Source organism: Lepidochelys olivacea, assembly GCF_965140295.1.
Source record: "Lepidochelys olivacea isolate rLepOli2 genome assembly, chromosome: 3".
Lineage (NCBI taxonomy): Eukaryota > Metazoa > Chordata > Testudines > Cheloniidae > Lepidochelys > Lepidochelys olivacea.
In genome coordinates this window covers 180111407-180135606 of record NC_140413.1, presented here as the reverse complement: position 1 = coordinate 180135606, position 24200 = coordinate 180111407, and the positions used below count along the sequence as shown (strand labels likewise).

Genomic DNA, 24200 nt, shown 5'->3' with positions numbered 1-24200 from the left:
CTACCTCTCTTCCAACTGTATTTAAAACAGGACAGAAAACATTGGGAGGCTTGTGCCATTTTATTATTGCTAATGAAATGCTTTCTGGAATAATTTTGTTTTCCTGTTGAAAGTAGAATTTTTTATAGAATACAGTTCTATACAAGTTAGCATTTTTATTATATATTCAAGAAACTAAACACAAATGCATTTTCTATTAGTGCTAAATATGGCAAACTTTCTATTCTTTGTATGAAGTTACACAGTAAGAGGCAAGAAACTAGATATATAAAGATAAATATAAAAAAACTTTAGTTCTGCTTCTTTTATTCACGTTCCATGTCTTTCACTGAAAGTCAAAATACATGGGAATAGGTATAACTTCATGTTTACCTCAAGCTGTTCATCTTCCAAAAGTTTTATAACCAACCATCTTATGTCATTGACAGCTTCTTCATTGTTGAGGAAGATAAAGAGATTATAAAATACCATAGTCTGGAGGTAGGTCAGTATTGTGTACCTAGCATGCCAAGAACTGCTTCTTGCTGTCTGAAAGCAACAAAGATTAAACAGTTGGAATTAAAAACAAGGGCATGTAGACAAGCTATTTGATTTACTCTAAATATTGTCATGTACCATTACTTAAACCTTTTGTGCTGCTGCAGCAAGTTACACATAAAAGTTGGTTTCCCTCCTTACAGTTAGCTTTGTTTTGTTTATGTTCTTTGAGGCTAAATTTCCAAAGCATCTAAATACTTAATATTTGTAGTACTGGATATATAACTGAGAAACTAAACAGATCACACCTTTTGATTTGTTCATGACCTCAGATACCAGCCTGTTCTAAGTGGCCAGTTAGTTATGCTCAAAGTTTAGTTATGCTCAATTTTGCATTGAAATTGTCTGTATAGTGGACTTTAACTGTGAAAAAAATGCTTATTACTGACAAAAGATGTAAGCAATGGGTGAAAGTTGAACTAGTACCACCACTTTGACTGCATCCACTGCTGACACCCATTTTCAGTAATGGGTAATTTTTCTAGAGTAGATGAAGGTTGAAAGATTAAAGGAAAAAATCCATTTGCTCAATTTTTTATTTTGTGCATTTGATAGCACTTTGTATACTATCAGTTTCTCCATTTCTCTATATAGTCTGTTTTCCAAGTTATAAATAGGACAGACATACATTTTAACAGAAAAATACCATTGTAAAACCACAAAAAATAGGAGAGGGACCCAAGAGAACATGCTGCTTTCTGAAACTACATTTCAACTTGTTTTTTGGATAGTCAACTGGAAATCTGTTCTATGTCTAACGCTGCGAGTCTGCCACAGAGGTCACGGAAGTCACAGATTCTGTAACTTTCCGGGACCTCTGTGACTTCTGCAGCCTTCCAGTGCGCCTGACCGCAAGGATACCCAAGCCGCACTGGGCCCCACAGCAACAGTGGTGGTCCTGGGTTGCCCCACCCCCGCCAGCAGCAGTGTTCCTGGGTGGTCCCCCATCAGCAGTGGCGGCGGGCACCCTGGAGCATTCCCCCAGAGCGGCGGCAGGTGGCTCTCCTGGAGTACAACCCCAGAGTGCCCCCAGCACCAGCAGCGTCCCCAGAGCCTCCCAGGACACTCAAGATTTAGTCAGGGGTGTATAGTACAAGTCATGGACAAGGTCACGGAGCCGTGAATTTTTGTTTGTTGCCAGTGTCCTATCCATGACTTTTACTAAAAATACCCATTACTAAATCTTAACCGTAACTACGTCCCTTTCAAAATGACATTTTTATTTTAAGCTGACTTGTTACTAAACCCTTACTTATTTTTATTCCTTAAAATAAATTTTACATCCCATTTGGGGCAAATATTTGACAAGTAAAAAATAAAACTGGAAATAGAACTTTTTTGAGATAGTATTTTGTTAGAAACAAAATGTGAAACATTCATAACATTCATGTATTTTTCCCTTACAGGATTTATACTCATAGGAACCTAAATGTAAGTTTAATCCTTTTTCCGCTGAAGATAACTATACTTTCAAACACTGAGTATAATTTTTAGTGAACAAACTAGAAGAAAGGCAATCCTTTCTTTACAAAGAGTTTAATGCTATATTAGTATGTATTTCTGCTTGGCAATAAATAAATAAATAAATGAATAAAAACTGGAAGCTGATACAAAAGCCATTTTACAAAGTTAATTCAGATTATTGTTCCTGATGACCAAACATTAACATGGAATTTATTACAAAGCAAAGGAAGTCAGCAGTCTCAGTAGTGCTGCCTTTTTGGCTGGTGTACAGCGAATTACTGCAATCAAGAGTAACTAAGTACTTAAACATTCTTCATGATTTTGGTGAGATGTATGCCACTTCAATATAGAAATGAACAAATAAAGTAGTTACACTAACAACAGTGTCACTATACAGACTCAAAGAATATAAGCAGCAAACTATTTCAAAAACTGCAGAAGACCTTTGCACATATAGCACTGGCAGGAAATAAGAAATACTTTGTTTCATAATTGTTAACTCAAGTTACCTTTAATGAATAACAAGCTCAACAGGTTTTAAAGTGATGTGCATTCATTAAAACAATTTAGATCACACTCACTTGTTTTAGCACCTGGAGTACCAAAGGCACTTGTTGAGGATATAGCAATCCCTGAGACATTAATGATAAACACATCTTAGCATCTCTTTTGAGTTCATCATAGCTATTGTCATTTTCTACTGGTGCAATCTACAAAATAAGAACAAAACAGGAAGAGTTAAATATTTGTTGCTAAAGAAAAATCCTGAAAGAAAGAAAAAGAAAAAAAAGAAAAACTTCTTTGCATGAAATTAATGTGTTATCTGAGGGGGGAACTATTCGTTTTAATAACTCAGTAGGAAAGATTAAAACTGGGTCAGTCATCAAGAGGGGTCCTACTTACTTTAGATTACCATGTGTCTAGGAAAGTTTAAAATTTCTGTATTTTAACATGTAAGATTTATCGACCTATAAATGCTCAACTGGCCTAAATTTGTTAAGTAAGGTAAATGAGTGTTAGGCAAAAGTTTGAAAAAATGTTTTTAACATTCTAAGGAAGGATATAAAGTAGATGGCTGTTTAAACAGAAAGTTTTCCATACCCAATTAAGTTTCTCTTTCATATCCTCTAAGCCAGTCCAGACACTTGGGTATAATTCCACCCTGCCAGTAGATAAGCACACAAGAACTTTTTATCCAGGTCACCTCCTGTGTATGAATGGTTTGCTAGCCCACAGAGGGCAGCTGTTGCTGTCTCCAGCAGTAGAGAAGTCCTTTGCGGTTTGATAGACGAAAGAAGAGGAAAAACGGACCTGAGACTGCAGAACTCTCTCAGTCTGGGTCACCCATGTGTGTGGTTTTCCCTTTTAGGCTGTCTGCTGAGAGGTTCAACATGCCCTACTCCAACCTTTGGAACTAACTCAAACTCCTCAGGTTCCAGGCTATTTCCCTCAGAGGCTCTCTCCTTTTGCTTTGTACAAGGTTTGGAATGAAAACAACAGCTGAATTTGACAACTGCTGGTTGCAGTACCATTGGCTAAACAACAGATGCGCTAATAATTCACTTGATTGAGAAAAGATGACAATGTTTTAAAGGTTGTTCTTACATGGGGAGGATATCTTTCACTCTCTTTCAGAAGATCTCTGATACAGAAGAAGTTATTCACCTTGTGCAGTAATGATGGTTGAGATGTGTGTCCTTATGAGTGCTCCACAGCAGGTGTGTCTGCGTCCCTGTGTTGCTGATCGGAGAACTTTGGTAGCAGCGTCCTGTGACGGTGCACCCCATAATGCTTTATGGAAATATGTTTATGAATGTATATTTAGTTGGGGATTGGTCCTGCTTTGAGCAGGGGTTGGACTAGATGACCTCCTGAGGTCCCTTCCAACCCTGATATTCTATGATTCTATATACAACATAACTAGAATATGTTTTATGCTACATATGCCATGTAACATATCTATGTAAAGGTTACCATCTACTGAATATATTCATCCTATTTGTATGCATGTGTCATTGTTGTATTGGAGGTATGAATTGTTGTATTGAAGGTATGAATATTGGCTGTATGCTTGTTTGATTTTAAATAGCCATAGTAAGGTATTTGGTCAGCTTCTTTAGAAAGGAATTTGCAAGTACAAGAAGCCCAATCAAGAAGCACGTAACGCACAATGGATCTTGGAAGGCTCCAATCCACATAAGAAGTCTACACGAGGATGTGCAAGGTACACCTCTACCCTGATATAATGCTGTCCTTGGGAGCCAAAAAAATCTTACCGTGTGTAGTGGGGTGGCTTCCCCACTCCTATACTAGAGGGGGCTCCAGCAGGCCAGAGAGGCTGTGCAGGTGGGCGGCCATTCAGAGAAGGCTTGCTAGGGAGCCAGAGGCTGAGTAAGAGATAGCCAATCAGGGCCAGGCTCAGCCCTATATAAAGGCTGCCCAGGAAGGGAGCAGGCAGTCTCTCCCAGGCCTTCAGAGGGTGAAGGTCTGTCTCCTGTGCAAGGGGACTAGCACCAGGGACAGCACAGTCCAGGGCAGGCGATGGGAGTGGAAGGAACTCCAGCCCGGTATCTGCCAGGCTGCAGGCCCTGAGGGAAGGGCCGGGCCGGTGCAAAGGGGACAAAGGGGAAGTGACCCAGGGAGAGAGGCAGACAAGGGGAGAGAAGGAGGGCAGGAAGGCTGCCGCCAAAGGGTCCCTGGGTCGGGACCTAGAGTAGAGGGCAGGCCTGGGTCCCCCCCTTCCCCATGGCACATACACCCAAGCTGTTGGATGTGGCGATAGTGGACTACACTGGACCCCTGGCAAAAGGGGTTAGACTTTGGGGTGTGGTTGGCCGCTGTGGCTGGGCAAAGTGAAAGACTGCTCCCCCCCTCCCCCCCGTAAGGGGGTGAACGAGGACTAGGAAGCACTGCTGGAGGACAGTGTCTTGAAGAGGACATCACATGGAAGGAGCAACCCGGGTCCAAGAGAGGGTGAGAGACGGACAGGACACCACCAGTGAAGGGCGCTCCACACTGAACTGAGCTAATTCTCTGATGAGTCAGCAGGAAGCCCTGCGGTGGTGAGTCCCAACCCCATCACACCGTGTTATAGGTGAAACCACGCTATATCGAACTTGTGTTGATCCACCGGAGCACACAGCCCCACCTCCCCGGAGTGCTGCTTTACCGCATTATATCTGAATTTGTGTTATACTGGGTCGCGTTATATAGGGGTAGAGGTGTAGCATGTGGACAATGGCTGCTGTCTGTAAAAACGGAGTCATGCATGGACATGTAACTTGCCCATGTGACTCCAAAACTCCATCGTGGAGCTGGACTTTGCATAGACGAGAGGGGGTCTCTGCCCACAAGAGAGTCTATTTAAACCCTGGGAGACCCCTTCATTTTGTCTTCAGCTGGTACAAGAGATAGCCTCTCCACCCCCAAGGATACCTGAAAGAAACTGGAACAAAGGACAGTAACTACAGGGGGTGTGAGTGATTGCTGGATACAGAGTAGAAGGATGTTTCTGTTCAAAATGTTCTGTGTAAATTAATTTTGTTTTGTGTGCAAATGAGGAATGTATGTGTAAAGAAATAAGTGTGAAGGCCATCGCTGAGCCAGATGTACAAGAAAGAAACCAGAAACAAATGCAAGGGCGCCAGGAGGCTGCAACACGCTCCTACTGAAATGTCAGAGGAGGGCAAATTAATGACTAAAAATAGGACAGGCACCTATCAATGGGGACAAAATAGCTGTGATCAAAACCAGCATGGGATAATTCCCTGAGGAACTTGATGAAAGAACAAGATAAAGAATAAGAAGGACAAGTTAAAAACAAACAAACAAGCACTCGTCAAACAACAGTTGATTACAGCATGATAGTGCAAAATTCATTGATCCCAATGAAGGAAACAGGAAACTATATGAACAGGGTGCCTTGCCATGAAACTTAGGGTTCATCCTGCCAAGACTTCCCCGAAGCATCGTGTTGCGACCGATGAAACCTGGCTCCTCCCTACTGGTGATCAACCCAGCTGGTCATTAGGCTGATCTGGACTTTGGGCTGGTAACTATAACATCGACTGGCAGAACAGTGTGTGTTTGTGTGTGTGGTGTGACTGAATGCATATGCTAATTGTTGTATCTTCAATAAACGCGGCGTATTGCCTTTTCCCCTGAAAAAGATCCCGTGTGCTTCTTATAAGCACAACATTTTTGGTGGAGAATTGCGAAAGGGGGAAAAGACATGCACTGTGATTGTTGAACATACTGCTAAATATTGTTAAAAGGTATACCATATGTATAAAGTGATCAATCATTCAGGTGTGCACAACCCTGGGCGTAGAAGCGTCGGGCAATAAGGGGAGGATTAGAGCCCTCGCTCCAACCTGTCTGTTGGGGAAAATGATATAGATAAGATATACACAAACTGTCTAGTTATATACGCCCCCAGTCGTAGAAGTGCTGTGCCATAAGGGGGAGGTTTAGAGTCCTCGCTTCTACCCATCTGTCGGGAAAAAATTGCACAGATGATATACTCTTGGTCGTAGCAGAATTGAGCCCAAAAGGTTTAGTGTTTCCCCCTCCTGCTCTGTCAGGCAGAGTTCTTTTTAGTGGGTATAGACTTTTGTGTTTTGTAAGTCCCAGCATGAGCGTGGGCGTGGAAGAGTTATAAAGGTAAAAGAGATTCATAAAGAAATATGTTTAGGCGGTATTTTCTATGTGAGACCCAACTCTGAAGGATATAGGAGTGTGGGCAAATAGTGGTAGCACCTGTCTAGGAAATGTTTAAAAGGAAGCAATCAAAGATGATACTTTGTTCAAGAGATTACTCCTTTTAAACAGATCTTGCTCCATTAAACCAAACTCTGAAGGATATAGGTGTCTGGGCAGTGTAGTATATTTTGTGAGTGATATTGTGGTGATTTCACAATTTTGAAAGAAATGTTTTAGGAAAGGGACCAGGAAGGGTGGGGGCTTGTTGAGGAGCCCACCCTCCTTGCTAAATTGGTAGTGGAACAAAGCCTGTGTCCATAAAAAGGGACAGTTCAACGAGGAAAGCAGAATCGGGCCCAGACAAGCAGGCAGTCAACAAATAAAAAAATTGGAAAACAGGTTGGAAGCCCTGAGGGCATAGTGGCAGAAGTATATATAAAAAAGTAAGTACAGGCATGGGGAATTCAAATCCCTGGAACAATACTTGGAATGGTGAAATCTGAGTTGATGAAGGTTTTTCCCCTGAAAAAGATCCCGTGTGCTGCTTATATGCATAACACACTGCAGGTGACTCCTGAGCAGTACCCCTTTTGGAGGCCTGGGACTTCGGAGTGGCATCAGTTAGAGAGGACAGTACTGTGGAGCCGAAGATGGCATCAGAGGCAGAGTCCCAAGTGATTGCATAGTGTTCTGTAAAAGTGTGGCCTGACGTCCATGTCTCTGCTCTGCAGGTTTCTGAGACAGGGACATCCTTGAAAAAAGCGACAGATGAGGAAATCGATCTTGAGGAACATGTCTGGATCGAGTTGGGGTGTGTGTGTCACATTACAAATTTGGTAGCACTGTCTGATGTAATTCAAGACCCGCTTACAGAGTCTTTGGGCTGATACTGCTGAGCTGTTGGATCATTCCACCACAATGAGGAAAAGTCATGGGGACTTCCTGAAGGCCTTTGTAGAATGCTAGAGCTCTCCTAACATCTAAGGTATGTAGTATAGCCTCCCTATTGTCTTGGTGAGGCTTGCGATAGAAGATTATAAGGTGGACTTACTGATTCATGTGAAAAGGGGAAGTTACCTTAGGGATGAATTTTGGATGAGGCCTGAGTGTAATCTTGCCTGGAAAGAATACTGTTTAGGGGGGGATGTGCCATCAAAGCTGCTATCTCCCCTATTCTTCTGAGATAATTGCTATCAGGAAGGCTGTTTTCATTGATAGCATCAACGAACAGGTGGCCATGGGTTCAAAGGGGGGGGGGGGGCTAGTCAGCCCTTTCAGTACCAGGTTTAGGTCCCACGAGGGGGTAGGAGTCAAGATTGATGGAAGAAATTCATTATACCCTTAAGGAACCTTTTAGTGGTTGGGTGTGATAGTACCGAGTACCCCTCTATGGGTTGTTGAAAAGCTGTGACAGCTGCAAGATGGACCCTAATAGAGTTTAGAGACAATACTGACTTTAAGGGTCAGAGAATATTCCAGAATATGTGGGAGAGTTGCTGACATTGGTGAGATTTGTTACGATGTACACCAAATCTGAAACCTGGACTATTTCTGCAGGTAAGTACGTCATGTGGAGGACTTTCTACTGTGTATTAGAACCTCTTGTACTTCCTTTGAGCATCAACTTTCTAGATGCTGGAACCATGCAGGAGCCATGCTTTGAGGCAGAGAATCCCAAAGTCGGGATGTAGGGTACACGCTTTATCTTACGAAAGGAGATGTGGAATGGTTGGAAGGGAAACTGGAAGGCACATTGAGAGCTGTGTCAGGTAAGGTACCAGGTCTATCTTGGCCGAGTAGGAGCAATCAGGACCGTGAGCTTAGTCCCTTCGGCAGTAGAGGAAACGGAAGAAAGGTGTAAAGAAGGTCCTTGTCCCGGGGAGAAGAACATCACTCAGAGTGTTGTCTTGAGCAGCAGCATGGCCACTTCTTGTTCTGGTATGCAGCAAACAGGTCTGTGGATTGTGTTCCCCATCATGTGAAAAAGTCATGGAGTACTGACGGGTGCATCTCCCACTTGTGATTGTGCGTGAATTAGCAACTGGGGTCAGCTGCTATTGAGGTCTGCATGCCCAGGAAGGAAGCCGTGGACAAGGTGATGTTGTGAGAGATGCACCAGTTCCATAATTTCATTGCTTCTGTGCATAAGGAGGGCGACCTGGCCCCTCCCTGGCAAATGTAGTATCTGCAGGCTATGTTGTCTGTTAGGATATTTGTATGTGATCCTGCTATCAGCGGGAAGAAATGGGTGCAGGCATTCCTGACCGCTCTCAGGTCGAGGAGATTGATGTGTAGAGATATCTCCAGAGGTAGCCATTTGCTGAGTGATGTATTGGTGGTAAGCAGTGATGATGGCGTCCTCTGTGAGAAGAGAATCCCTTTGCATACATTGGCTAGGTTCTTTCACCAGTCCAAGAAGCTTTTGATCATGGTAGGTAGTGACAGGGGTTTGTCCACACCGTCTTTGTTCGGCCTGTAAACCGAACTGAACCATAGTTGGAGGCATTGCATGTGGAGTTTGGTATGCAGTATCACAGCTGTGCCCACTGCCATATGCCCCAACAGTTGGAGGCAGAGTCTGGTTGGTACTTGAGGACTGCATTGATCCGTGTCTATGAGTGAGACCAGGGATAGGAACCTGTGTTGAAGTAGGAAGGTTTGGCCTGCAGAGCATCCAAGTTGACTGCCATGAATTCCAGGTGTTGCATTGGCGTGAGGGTCAACTTCTGGGTGTTGATCTGAAAGCCCAGTTCTGTGAACAAATGTATAGTGGTGTTGATGGCTCAATGAGCCTCCTAGAGCGATCGGGCTCTGAGGAGACAATCGTCCAGGTAAAGATAGATCATTATCTTTTGTGAATGTACATGAGCGGCTACCACTGAGAGAACTTCGGAAAATAGGGACCAATGAGAGTCTGAAGGGGAGGACTCTGTATTAGCAATGGTGTGTCCCAGAGTGAATCTGAAAAATGGTCTGTGAGCTGGTAGTACTGAAATATGAAAGTAGACGCCCTGTAGGTCAATACCTGAAAACCAGTCTCCCTGTTCCAGAGGTGGAATGATCATCGATAAGGTGACCGTCTTGAATGTCTGAGCTTTGACAAACTTGTTGCAAGCTCTGAGATCCAGTATGGGTCTCCAACCTCCCTCCCTTTTGGGTATTAGGAAGTAAAAAGAATAGAACCCCTTGCCTTGTAGATGTTGAGGGACTGGTTCTCTAGTTCCTAACTGGAGGAGTCAATCTATCTCCAGTTGCAGCAGACTCTCATAAGAAGGGTCCCTGAAGAGTGACAGGGAAGAGTGTTGTGGAGGGGGTAGAGAGGTGAAGTGGATGGAGTACCTGGATCAGATGATTTCTAGGACCCATCTGTTCGACATTATGCGTTCCCAGGCACTGTGGAACCCTGCCAAATGGTGGCCAAGTGGGTGCACGGTCATAGACAGTAGTAGGGAGTGGTCTTATGGTGCCTCGACCTGCCCCTCAAAAAAGTGGTGCTGAGAGGCAGGGGCTGGGTTGAAGATTGTGGACCAGATGCCTTATGTTTTGGGAATTTTCCCTTTTTTCTTTGTGGCTCATAATGGCGCTGTGATGGGAACTGAGATGAATAATCTATGTGTTGGGATTGGGGGCTAAAAGATCTCTTTTGTCCCCATGTGTAGATTCCCAGCAACCGGAGGGTGGCCCTGGAATCCTTCAAGGTGTGGAGGGAGGTGTCAAGTCTTCTCAGCAAAGAGCTGGGCTACTGGCAGAGAGAATGCTTTTGTTGGATATGGCCCTCGCCAAGGCAACAGATGCACTGGGGGTGCTTGTCCACAACCGGGACCGCTTCACTGTAAGTGCAGCACTTCTTTAAGCCCAGAGAGCCTTGTCCAGGGGGGTCTCCCCCACTGTGGGTTGACAGAAGAACAAAGTCCATTCTTCTTCTTTTAGGCAATGGCCAAATAAACAGTAGAAGGAGGAAAAGAAACAAAAGAGGCTTCTAAGGAAGCTAAAAATTAGCAATGGTAAAAGAATAAACAATCCACAATGGACAGCTAAAGCTCCATCTCTAGCTGGGGCAGTTGAGAAGGAAAGCAGGACTGTTAGGGCTTGTCTACACTGGCAAGTTTTGTTGCCAAAAACTGCCTTTTGGAGACAAAACAGCAAGAGCGTACACACTACAATGGGACTTTTGTCGCGAAAAACGCCCAGTATCCCAAAATGCCTGCTCTGATTGCTCTGCTCTGTGTTTTGATCTCTGCTGCCCTGCAGGCATGCGCCCCTCCCCCTTCAAAGCTCCAGGAAGTATCTGTGTGCTGCTCCGTTTGGGGAACAAACAAAGAGAAAATAATTGGAATGCTCCTGTTCTGTCCTGCATTAGGAACACAGCAGCAGGCAGACTGCTGCTGCAGGGGGTGGGGATTCCTCAACATGGAGAGATCACAGAGCTGCTCATGATGCTGCTCTTGGCAGGTGAGGGGGCTGTGGGAGAACTCACAGAGAATCCCAAGATGCGCAGCGATCAGCTCTTCCTTCCCACAACACTGCACTGTGGAATATATACCCATGGTGAATTGCTCACCCTGTTGATGATTGGTGTCCCCAATGTGGGCATGATCTATCGACAAAAGGAGCAAGTGTGAACACCCTTTGGTGATTTTTGTTTTGTCGACTTTTGGGTAAGTTTTGAAAACTTTGACATAAGTTTTGAAAGGTTTCAGAGTAGCAGCTGTGTTAGTCTGTATTCGCAAAAAGAAAAGGAGTACTTTTGGCACCTTAGAGACTAACCAATTTATCTGAGCATAAGCTTTCGTGAGCTACACCTCACTTTATCAGATGCATCTGATGAAGTGAGCTGTAGCTCACGAAAGCTTATGCTCAGATAAATTGGTTAGTCTCTAAGGTGCCAAAAGTACTCCTTTTCTTTTTGACATAAGTTTTGTAAACAAAACTTCGTAGCGTAGACAAGCCCTTAGCCCCTGAACGCTGGCTAGCCTCGTGGTGCAGTACAAGGTGAGACAGTGCATGTGCTGGCCCAATGGACACAGCTACCAAAGTTCTCCGATCAGCAGTCTAGGGACGTAGACACAACTACAGTGGAGAACCCATAGGACATTACTCAAAGAAGAATTCCAGGTCTACCACTGAGTTAGAAGAAAAGTTAAACTGGAAATATTAGCAATATATTTTTGTATCAGTAACCCTTGTGTGTGTTTTGGGGACATACGTTATTTTTAGATAACTAAAATCTGACATTTTATTAAAGTAAGAATGACTCTTCCCACAAAGGTAACCTGTACTTCAAACTGAAATGGATGCTATTCTGCCTTGCTAAGTTCTTATGATGGGCCGATATAGAACACAACGGATCCTGAACTCCCAGTTGATTAAATGAAAAGTGAGGGAGAGTATGTTGTTTTAAAAAAGGTATAAACTGACAAAATTGGTAACCAAGGATTAAAGTAACGAAGTTTGCCTAAGCAAAGTTTTGATTTTTTTCCATTGCCATAGAACAACAGTAGTCTTTCATCATAATGTAAATTTGACAAGATTTTTTAAAAAGACTTTGTCTAATTTACATTCAGTATGCGGGAATTAATGATGAATCCCTTGTGAATTCTAAATTGAATGAAATTTGCTGTTCTTTTTCATGGCCTTAACAGTTGTGAAAAAGCCTGCTTTGTTGCTGTCTATTAATTGAATTTGATCTTAATATAACTATAGGGGCTGTTTCCACCACTGGAGAGAAAAAAAAGTGAAGATGGTGATATTCCAAGTCTAAAGGTACTCATGTCTATTCACAGTGACTTGGGTTAGGGTGGACAGTATAATCTAGAGAAAGCCTGCTAAGAATAATAGGTTCCTTATGTCAGTCATATTTTAGGCCAAAAGGCCAACTGCTGTGAAAAGCAAGCTGTCCCATTCTATGCAGTAGTGGTGAAATGAGCTGTCTCAACTTATGAATGGTAGAAGGACTACAGGAGCCTACCAAGACCTACAGAGTAACTCCATCTTTGAAAATGTAAGGGTCTCACACCTGCTAACACTATGGTGTTGGAGTAACTGCAGAAGAAAACAGTTTGACTACACTCTGTAATCTTCTAGAACACTGCAGCTAAACAGCACTGCATAAAGAGTTTCTGAAGTATGAAACCGAATAGTGGTCTGCTGGACACTACTCTACTTCCTTTACCAAGTGTGACCATTAAGTCTCCGCATTCAGAAACTCTGGCCAAGTTCTGCCTGTTCATTGTAAGAGCATACACCTGAAAAATATCTGGATCTCTCTGCACCCTTTCATCATTTTGAAACAGCTCAGGATTCCTCCATAAGATCAATCATATATTTCTATGTGCAAGAATGGGAGGGCGTATTGGAAAAAGGCTAGACCAATGGTTCCAGCTTCTATAAGTACACTATCTATTTCACACATAAGCAAAGGAGGATGTTGGGGCAGAATTTGGCTAGCCATATATATGCACACTTTTCTATTTAAAAAAAACATTTTTTAAAATCAATCATAACATTGCTTTTTATTCATTTATTTTTATAACTTGTTTTTAAACCAAATGTGACTAAAAGCTCAGTAATTAAAATGGGTACCTTGAAAAACAAAGGTAAGAGTTGGAGTTGTTCTGTGACAGCCGTGGAGAAGGACCGACCTGCACTTGCCATCAACCACTTCAGGACTGTTTATAAAAAGACAGAAATACTTACTGAATAACAAGATCAACAAGCAAAATGACAAATATATAGGCCAAATTCACTACTGGCATATCTCACCAGATTTCTACTAATGTTAATGGAGTTGCATCAACAGTAAGTTTGGCTCTGTGCTCTTATGTTAGAGCCCATGAGTTTTCATTAGAATAATTATTATTCAAGCCATAGTCATGTAATTTGGAATAAGTTATACATTAACACAGTCCAACCTACAAGAGGTACAGACACCTCTTTAGTATAAAGCTAATGTAACAGGCAAAATTGCACATTGTAAGTATGCCACTTGCAGTACTCAATCATAATTCTGTGCAGCCAAACACATTGTCTGTTTTCACAAGTTAAATTCAGCAACTCACTGGTTTTCAAGAGTTTAATGCCCTGAGTTCGCTCATCTTGTTCACCAACTCCATTCTCTTCCATAACATGGTTCTGAATTTCTTCATCCACTTCCATAAGAGGTTTGAGCTTTTCAAGTATTCGCGTAGTGAACTCATGGACATGAGGGGACTTTGTTGGAGCAGTATTTGGCAAGGAAACATCTATCATGAATATGTAGGTCAAAACACTAAAAATAAATAACGCAAGTTTATACATTAATATGAAGAAACCAGTTAAATGTGTTCAGTGGCTATTTGCTACATTTTACTAGTTGAAATTTAATACTTTTTTGAAATTTAAAATTTCTTCCTGTAGACCACATAAAATAAATAAAACCAAATGCTATCTGAAACAGAATGCAACATCATTGTGATTCAGATCTTTACCTCAATTTAAGGCATTACACCATAAGAGTACAATACACCAAGACAAATAACCTCAGTTCACTGAGCTGCTTCACTATATATACACACACATCTAAACCTCAGTGAGAACATGAGGAAAACTATTAATTGAGGGCTTAAAAACTGTTTTCACCTAATGAGAAAGTGAAAGACTCAAGGGGGGGAAAATGCTATGGCTTCTATTTTTAATGAGTTCACATTTTTCATCTTTGACAACGTCTATCTATTGCGTTCGGAATCTTATTTGGCGTGTACGTAACTTGATATCCTGTACGAGAATTATTTTTCTTATTTCTGACAAACATGCTATTTTGCATACTGTACATGAAAAGATATGCTGTTTACTTATAACTCTTTCCTGAAGGTTGCAAACTGTAGACACACAAAATGAATCATACCATAATAAATGGTTAAAAGAAACTGGGCATGTTTAGTCTTGAGAAACAAAGACTGAGGGGAAACCTGATAATCTTCAAATATATTAGGGGCTTTTCTAAAAAGGATGGTGATCAATTGTTCTCCATGGCCATTGAAGGTAGGACAAGAAATAATCACCATAATCTGCAGCACAGGAGATTTAAGCAGATATTAGGAAAAACTTTTTAATCATACGGATAGTTAAGCACTGGAATAAGCTTCCAAGGGAGGATGTAGAATCCCTGTGATTGGAGGTTTCTAAGGACAGGTTAGTCAAAAACCTGTCATGCATAGTCTAGGACTGTGTATTTGGTCCTGTTTCACCATGTAGGGCTGGACTAGATGACCTCTGAAGGTACCTTCCAGCCCTATATCGCTATGATTCCAGATTATTCTCTGACTATAAATATTTCTAGAAAAACCCACTCTAGCACATCTGAGACCCTAATTATTCATTAGTTATATGTTCTAACTTGTTACAATTTGATAGACTTTCAATGGCACTTAGGAGCTTAGGTGGTTTTGAAAATTTCACCTTGGTCTGGCAGGGGTTGGGTACAGTTCATTTGTTTCTAGAGCTTTAGAGCTCTCCCAGTGTGAAAATGAGAGGTCACATGAAACAACAGGATGAGAATCAAGACATCACCCTATGTTTACAAAAAGTGCCTGTTAAATAGCAATTTATAGGTACATTATTTATTTCTATGCTGGTACATGTATATGTTCACATACCTAGGAAGACAATCATCCAAAGAAAATAAATAATACTTGAGTATTCAATGGACATGAACAGAACAAAGAAAATTCGTCAGAAGAGAACACTAACCTTCCTATTCTTTCTCTGACATTTTTGTAAACCTGGGTGAGTTTAGGTTCCAAGTACTTTAGTAACCTGTGCAACAGCTCTGGTACTCTCCATTCTTGCTGTGCAAGGCCACCTTGCAATACATAGAGTCGGCTAGAAATTGGAACATGAAGGCTTTAGTTAGCTTTACTGTATTGACAACTGCAACTTATTTTTTCCAAGTCTTGTTTTTAATGATTTACATATATCCATGAACTACAGATACACAAGAGTATAAAAGCTTTTCAATCACAAAATGAGAGTAACTATTACAGTATTGCTGTTATGTCAGTACCATAGTTCCACAATAGTTATGGTTCTCAAACTTACTTAATAGGGCCCCCCTTCTTTGTGTCTGTAGTCATTTTCACCCCTCCCCACCTCCACTACATATACTGCTACCCAACTCTGAAGGCAGAGTGGAGAGCAGCAGCTGCTGGTCAGATGCCCAGCTCTGAAGGCAGCTTCACGCCAACAGCAGCACAGAAGTAAGGACAGCAATGTGAAAAGTGATACTGACACATATCACTTTTCACAGCAGATTGAGAAGTAAGGGTGCAGCAGTGCAGAAGTAAGGGAGGAAATGTGAAAAGTGACATTTGTCGTATCACTGTTTATAGCAGACTAAGTGTCCCACTGCCACCCTTCTGTGCTGCTACTGCCCCTCCGGGGCTGACCTCTTTATCCCCGCCTCCTGGGTGTGTGCGGCCCTTCTGCATGAGTCCCAGCCACCAGGGGCTGACAGCCAGAGCTCAAAAGAGCACAAAGCTAGCACCTCCCTTGACACATTCAGGAGGTACGCCCCATACTTTGAGAACTACTGTCCTAACTGAATCCAATTAATCATAGTAATGTGCTTTAAGCAATGTTTTTCCCCTCTGGGCCCTACTCTACCCCTGGGGAACTAAGGATAGGAGGAGGAAGGGCATGAACAAGGAACTACAACTAAGAGGTTCTTGTGTGGGATGTGCAGGTACACGATTAGACTCTTGGCTCTTCCACCTTGCAGTGGCCAGTCACAATATACTCTGAGTGAACTTTATCCACATCTCTTACATTTGTTCATGCTTTACCCATCAACTGTAAAGCAGTTTGAAGGTAACATTTTACCATGCATCTACAAATGATCCTCCTTCACCACTCAAAGGAGACTCCAACAACAGCTCAAATAACCAGTGCAGTTTCCGAGGATCTCTGCTCTCCTGATAAAGAAAGTTATAAATCAGTAACTGGAAAACAGAGGAATTTGGTGATTCTACTTTAAGCCATGTAAAAAGAAAGACAATTAAATATTTGCATTAAATGTTCTTGAGGTTCCTATGTATGCATTATTACATAAATGAAGACAGTGTTTTGCTTTTCTCAAAATTAGGGTCCAGTAAAAAAAAAAAATCAGGATCATGCAGAAATGCGGTATTCTAATCATGGATAGTGGCGCAAGAGATTTATTACCAATTACTTAGTAAAGTACAGTGATTTAAAAACAGTGTTATTTTTATTTCTATGGCATTTTAAAGGATGTAATCTAGTTATGAAAAACTATTAACATTTAGTGCAGAGAAATCTTACTGGATACAAGGCCTGGTCTACACTAGAAAAAAAAAAATGGTTACCTAAATTTTTGTAGCTGTTGTTCTTCGAGATGTGTTGCTCATGTCCTTTCCATTCTAGGTATGTGCGTGCTCATCACACGCACAGTCATTGGTGATTTTTGCCTTAGCAGTATCCGTAGGATCAGCTGTATCGCCCTCTTCAGTGCTGCACTCATGCGTTGGTATATTAGTGCTGACCCTAAGCCCTCTCAGTTCCTTCTTGCTGGCAACTCAGGTAGGAGGGTGGATAATGAAATGGACATGAGCAATACATCTTGAAGAACGAAAAGGTAGGTAACAGTTTTTTATTTTTCAAGTGCTTGCTCATGTCACTTCCATTCTAGGTGACTCACAAGCAGTATCCTCGGAGGTCGGCTTGGAGTTCACAGTCTAGTACTGCTCAACCAAAGCCAGCATCACTCCAGGCCTGCTGGGTAAGTGCATAACGGGACATGAACATGTGGACAGACGACCAGCTGGCCGCCCTACAGCTGTTCTGGATAGGCACTTGGGCTAGGAAAGTTGCCGAGGAGGCTTGTGCCCTGGTTGAATGGGCAGTTATGGTGGCACCCCTACCTGATCAGAACAGCAGTGAATGCAGACAGTGATACAAGCAGAAATTCTTTGAGTGGACACTGGATGACCTTTCATCCTGTAAGCCACCACGATGAACAACTGGGTTGACTTGCGGAATGGCTTGGTCCTTTCAGTGTAGAAGGCTAACACCCTCCTGACATCTCAGGAATGAATCTATGCTCCTCCTCTGACTTATGCGACTTTGGAAAAAAAGACAGGTAAGTAAAAGTCCTGGCCCGTATGCAACTGTGAGACCACCTTGGGCAGGAAAGCTGGGTGTGGCTGCAGCTGGACCTTGTCTTTGTAGAAGACCGTATAGGGTGGTTCCGAGGTAAGCGCCCTAATCTCGGAGAACTGGTGGGCGGACATTATCGCAACTAGGAATGTAACCTTCCAGGACCAGAGAAGGAGAGAGCAGAAAGCCAGAGGCTTGAAGGGGTTAAGCCTAAAGATATTATGTCAAGCACCCAGTGGTCTGAGGTGAGCCGTGACCAGCCTGACCAGAGGGGGTGCAGGAGGTTGAGAAAAGAGTCAGGAGGTGGATTCTGGGGAGTGACTGGGGTGCCATCCTTGGGTGCATCCTCAAAACACCTGCTTCTGGCTTCCTTGGCCTCTAGAAGAACTAGGCTCGGGGGAGGAATGGGAAGACGATGGGTGACACCATTGAAATCCTTTGTCCCTGTACTTCCTGGAGGAGCTGGACTGGGGGACACCACAGAACCTCGACGGAGGTGGAGGGGGATGGAAAGGCTTTCTAGCCTTCTAAGGGGTCTGAAGGCCCAAGAAACTGGGTGGCATGTGAGTCTAAGGCCGTGGAGCTGTTCGTCACGCAGCTCCCTCAAATGGAAGGTCCTGAAGGGTACTCTGCAACTCCTGGGACAGCCCAGAGGACTGTAACCACCAGCTGAGCCTCATGACCACTGCAGAAGTGACTACCTGGCTGCCGAGTCTGTAGCGTCCCAGGCCATCTGGAGGGTGCCTCTCGCCACTGCTTTGCCCTCGTCCACCAAGGCAGAGAACTCCTGGGCTCGGTCATGTGGGAAGCCCTCCTTAAACTTGCTGATGGAGTCCCACAGGTTGAAGTTGTACCTGCCTAGCAGGGCCTGATGGTTAGATACCCAAAATTGCAGGCCGGCTGTCGAATAAATTTTCTTACCAAACAAGTTCAGCCTCTTGGTATCTTTACTTTCCAGTGTGCCATTCATCTGTCCCTTTTGTTGTCAGCAGACACGACCAGGGATCCCCCTGGAGAGTGGGTGACAGGTACTCAACCCCCTTTGTGGGGAGGTAATACTTCTCTTCCACCTTCTTGGAGGTAGGTGGAATGGAAGAGGGGGTCTGCCACATACACTTGGCAATTTTAAGGACCCCTGGGTGGACGGGCAATGTGACCTGGGACAGGGTAGAGGAGAGTATAACATTAAAGAGGTCGTCAGACTCCTCTGCTAGCTCCTTGACCTCCAAGTTCAGGTTGGCAGCCACTATTTTGAGCAGGGCCTGGTGCTCCTTGAAGTTGTCGGGGGGACTGCTCATTTGTGAGGAGTCCGCCACTCTTTCGTCCAGAGACAATGAAGATGACTGCATAGCAGGGGGAGGTGCAGCTTCCCCTTGCTCGTCCGGGGATGGCTCCTTGGGTGTCAGTACCTACTATGTCGCCCTCGTGTTAGATTTGGCACCGTGCTCTGACTTGGGTGCTGGCTGTGCCAGGTGCAGCTTGTCCGATTAGGCCTGGGAGTAACAGTGGGAGTACGGGACTGACATAACAGGTACACCTCAAAAGTTCCAGTACTACCACTGAGAGGGGCCTTGCCCCATCTCCACGCCACAGGAGCCATGCCAGTCTCGTGGGCCGGTGGCAATTCGCCTTTTATAGGCAAGGGGCTGAACACCCCTTCAGGCTCAGACCATTGCCCTTCTGGTGACTAGGGCAGAGCTGTAGATGCCTGAGTCTGCTGACTGACCCTTGTTTGTGACTGTAAGGAGAAGGCAAGGACTGGTGCCTGCCCGAAGAGCAGTACTGGGAAGCTGGAGACCGGTTCCGTGACCAGGAACGATCCCACACTGGGGGAACCACCACCTGGGAGATCGCCTAGGCAATGGTGATCTGCACCGTGGCGAACTCTGGTGGGAGACCTGACAGTACCAGGGGTACTGAGATCAGTGTCGCGACTCAGGTGTCCTGTGCCTTGCAGGTGGAGACCTTGGCATCAGGGACCTGTGTCTTCTAACTGGGGACTGAGGCTGCGGTGCTAGGGCCACAGTGATGGGGACAGACGCCTATAGTCCGGGGATTGGGGATGCACCACTGCTTTAGGGAGCAGTCCCATAAGCAGCTATGTTGCTATAGCATTTCAAGCGTAGACAAGCCCTTAAAGGTCATCTTGCCCACAGATGCCGGGGCCTTGGCCAGGTCCATCATCTTAGTTGGCATCTGCGGTGCCAGTTGGCCTACTTGCTCTTTGGCCGCCAGGTCCACTTCGGGAAAAGATGTCTCTACTAGGGGCCGGGACCTCTTACTGCTCCCAGGAGTCAGAATCATAGAATCCTAGAATATCAGGGTTGGAAGGGACCTCAGGAGGTCATCTAGTCCACCCCCTGCTCAAAGCAGGACCCATCCCCAATTAAATCATCCCAGCCAGGGCTTTGTCAAGCCTGACCTTAAAAACCTCAAAGGAAGGAGATTCCACCACCTCCTTAGGTAACGCATTCCAGTGCTTCACCACCCTCCGAGTGAAAAAGTTTTTCCTAATATCCAACCTAAACCTCCCCCACTGCAACTTGAGACCATTACTCCTTGTTCTGTCATCTGCTACCACTGAGAACAGTCTAGATCCATCCTCTTTGGAACCCCTTTTCAGGTAGTTGAAAGCAGCTATCATTCTCTTCAGCAGACTAAACAATCCCAGTTCCCTCAGCCTCTCCTCATAAGTCATTTGTTCCAGCCCCCTAATCATTTCTGTTGCCCTTCGCTGGACACTTTCCAATTTTTGTACATCCTTCTTGTAGTGTGGGGCCCAAAACTGGACACAGTACTCCAGATGAGGCCTTACCAATGTCAAATAGAGGGGAACGATCACGTCCCTCAATCTCCTGGCAGAGGCGGGTCCCTGGCTGAACTAGGGGGTCCGACCCCAAGCAGCTCCAGGGTGGGCATGTGGCCTAACACAGGTCCTTTGCCCGAAGCCCCCTTTTTCTGTGGTGCTAGCGGGCCCATCGACTTCAACCACTTCTTAGGCACTGCGGAGGGGGAACGGTGCTGGGTGGGTTCTGGTGCTGTGGTGCACTGCACGCCAATGCTGAGGTGCCAGGCATGTCAGCAATCGAGAGGGCTCCGAGGTAGGATGAAGCGAAGCCTCCATGAGAAGGACCCTCAAGTGGATATCTCGCTCCTTCTGAGTTCGAGGACGAAAGTTTTTGAAGATCCTGCACTTATCCTTTCTGTGGGACTCCCCCAAACACTTTAAACAGTTCTTGTGGGGGTCACTAATGGTTATCGGCTGGCTGCACGATGAACATGGCTTAAAGCCTGGGGAATGGGGCATGCCCCACTTCGAGGCGAAGTCACAGCCGGGACTCTAACTCCTAAACAACTACTCTAACACTTACCTTAAAGGTCTAAATACCTATCGACTAACAACAAAGGAGACAGAACAATGGACTGTAAGAACCACTAACACTCTTGGGATGTAAGACAAGGTGCTCAGACCAACCGTCACAGGCGGTATGAAGGAACTGAGAGGGCGTAGGGTTGGCAGTGATTAATATACCAACGCATGAGCATGGCACTCAAGAGGGAGCTACATCCAACTCTACAGATACCGCTAAGCCAAAAATCTCCAATGATTGTGCATGTGGGCATGCACGTAGCTAGAATGGAATGAGCAAGCACTTGAAGAAGAATTAAGTTTGCTTAACTACGTTGCTCAGGGGTGTGAAAAATCCAAACATCTGAGCAGCGGCGTTAAGCAGACCTAGCTCCCCCGTGCAGACAGTACTAGGTCAATGGAAGAATTTTTCTGTTGACCTAGCTACTGCGTCTTGGGGAGGTGGCTTACTACACCGTCGGAAGAACCCCTCCCGTTATTATGGGGAGCCTCTACACCAGTGGTTCTCAGCCTTTCCAGACTACTGTACCTGTTTCAGGAGTCTGATTTGTCTTGCATACCCCGAAGTTTCACCTCACTTAAAAACTACTTGCTTACAAAATCAGACATAAAAATACAAAAAAGTGTTCACAGCACACTATTACTGAAAAATTGCTTACTTTCTCATTTTTACCATATTATTATAAAATAAATCAATTGGAATATATATATTGTGCTTACATTTCAGCATATAGTATATAGAGCAGTATAAAACAAGTCATTCTCTGTATGAAATTTTAGTTTGTTCTGACTTTGCTAGTGCATTTTATGTAGCTTGTTGTAAAATTAGGCAAATATCTAGATGAGTTGATGTACCCCCTGGAAGACCTCTGCATACCCCCAGGGGTACAGAGAACCACTGCTCTACACTGAAGTGGTGCAGCTATGTTGCTGTAGCATTTCAAGCGTAGACAAGCCCTTAAAGGTCAACAGGCCACCCTAGTTACGTTAATCTGTATCTATATATTTTCCAGATCCTTTTCAATACGTGCATGATTAAATTGCACTTTTTATTTTATAAACTGAGGACAGTTCTGTGGTCTGAGCTTCAAAAGAAGAGTAAGGAAAAATTCAGCACTAGTGGTAAAAGATTTTACAGTAAGTGCAGAGATTAATGTCATCAATAACTACCTCTTACATAGCTATCACAAAACTAGAAAGCAGATGAAAGTGTGAACTATACTTCCAGAAGAAAAAGCATCCACAATTGTGAATGAGAAAATGTATTTTACTGTTTTCTGTAGGACTTCAAGAATTAGTATATAATGCAATTTTTAGGTTGGATTTACTACTCTGAATTTAATCCTAATAGAATAAATCTAAATATTTTTCTTCATAAAATTGTTATTTACATATTACCAAAAATGTGTGTGTTTAATTTATTTTAACATGAATAACGAGCAAAGCTAAGCAATATTGAGAACTTACACAGGAAGTTGCTATACATGTTCCCCAATCATTATAAGTTTCCACGGTAATATTGGATAAAGCTGTTCGAAGTAGTGGGCACAAAAGCTTCCAAAGCTTCTCTACCTACTCAACAGAAAAGCAAAGGTGAGATTATGGATTTTGCCATGTATGGCTCCTACTTAACTTCTCTAACTCCCAACCCCTCAAAGAGAAATTTGCTTCGTACAGTAGCTCAAAATTATTAGAATCCTGAAAAAAAATTACCAGGAAAGGCAACAATTCAAACTGCCAACATCTTTTTCTGTTTTATTTACAGGGTGCTCTGAGGTACTGCTCAGTCAAGTTCATAGATATGCAGCCTCTTGGGTTTTTTCAGTTTAAGTACAATACTACTACAGGATTGCAGATTTTGTTGCTTCTGTAGGCTGAGTGCTTTGCACACACCAGGGACTCCTTGCATTCATCTAGTCTCTCCCCACATTCCCTGTGTGCCACCCTCCCATCCCCTTCTACTTCTGCAACCAGCCACCCCTTCCTCCATGCTGGGTCTCTGTGTGCCCCCAATTCTCACCCCATGTCCTCCAATGCCAAAAGTTCAATGTGTTCCCCAATCCCGCCTTCCCTCCTGTGCCAGGGGCTCTGTCATCCCCATTCACTCCATTCTCCGCACCATTCTTATTATTTTCTCTCCCTTCCATCTTTTCTCTTTCAGGATGTCTCCATTTAAAAACTGTATTGGGAAGATGGGCAGAGCTGAGATGGGGGTTTTGTTACACTGAAAGGTGTTATTGGCTGTCATCAACCAGTTCTTTGATCAGTAGACAATTATTTACTCCTGGGCGAATTCTGCACCACTGTGCAACACAAAATTTTGCAGAAATTAATGTTGTGCACGCAGAATTTCCTCCCCCTCCCAGAAGAGTCACAGTAGTGTGAAGACACTGTTTCATTTACTATAGTACTATATATTCATATTTAAGCAGTATGCCAGGGGAAATATTTAGTTTATATATATAATTCTCACAGCAAAATGACTCACCAAGTATTATTATTTCATCAACTACAATTTGTTAACAACATAGCAAAAGCATCCCGATTGGTTAATAACTTAGACTGGTTAATAATTAAATCACACAATGTTTTAATATCACGTGCTGCAAAGAACCACAGGAGACACATTAAAGAGCCACTTGTGGTTCAGGAGCCTCAGCTAAGCATCACTGGTCTAAACAGAGAAATGCCACCAAATTAAGAATAAGGCCTCGCAAACTCAGCCAAACCCCCAGATTCAGATCTGCGAAGTATTTTGGGAAGCAGTTTGTATGAGGTGCCATAGAAGGCAAATATAACAGCAGCAGCAATACGTTTCATTTCCACGTATATTCTGTTCAAAGATCTCAAAGTGCTTACCAAACTTTAGTGATTTAAGCCTCATAATACTTTTGATGTAGGGTAGGGAAGTGTTATTTCCATGAGGAAACTGAAGAAGTCAAATCACTTGCCCAAGGTCACACAGCTAATCCCTGGAAAT

General features: G+C 43.6%; 1 protein-coding gene across 1 annotated transcript in view; it reads right to left on the bottom strand.

Annotated features, from left to right (window-relative positions):
- PSME4 (proteasome activator subunit 4) overlaps nucleotides 1–24200 on the bottom strand; it is a 212208-nt gene that overhangs the window by 27181 nt on the left and 160827 nt on the right. The window contains exons 37-43 of the mRNA XM_084622260.1: nucleotides 22688–22792; nucleotides 16558–16649; nucleotides 15430–15561; nucleotides 13761–13969; nucleotides 13285–13370; nucleotides 2583–2711; nucleotides 373–528 (exon numbers count right to left, since the gene is read on the bottom strand). Of these exons, the coding sequence (XP_084478386.1) occupies nucleotides 373–528; nucleotides 2583–2711; nucleotides 13285–13370; nucleotides 13761–13969; nucleotides 15430–15561; nucleotides 16558–16649; nucleotides 22688–22792 (909 nt within the window). The remainder of the gene's footprint in view (nucleotides 1–372; nucleotides 529–2582; nucleotides 2712–13284; nucleotides 13371–13760; nucleotides 13970–15429; nucleotides 15562–16557; nucleotides 16650–22687; nucleotides 22793–24200) is intronic.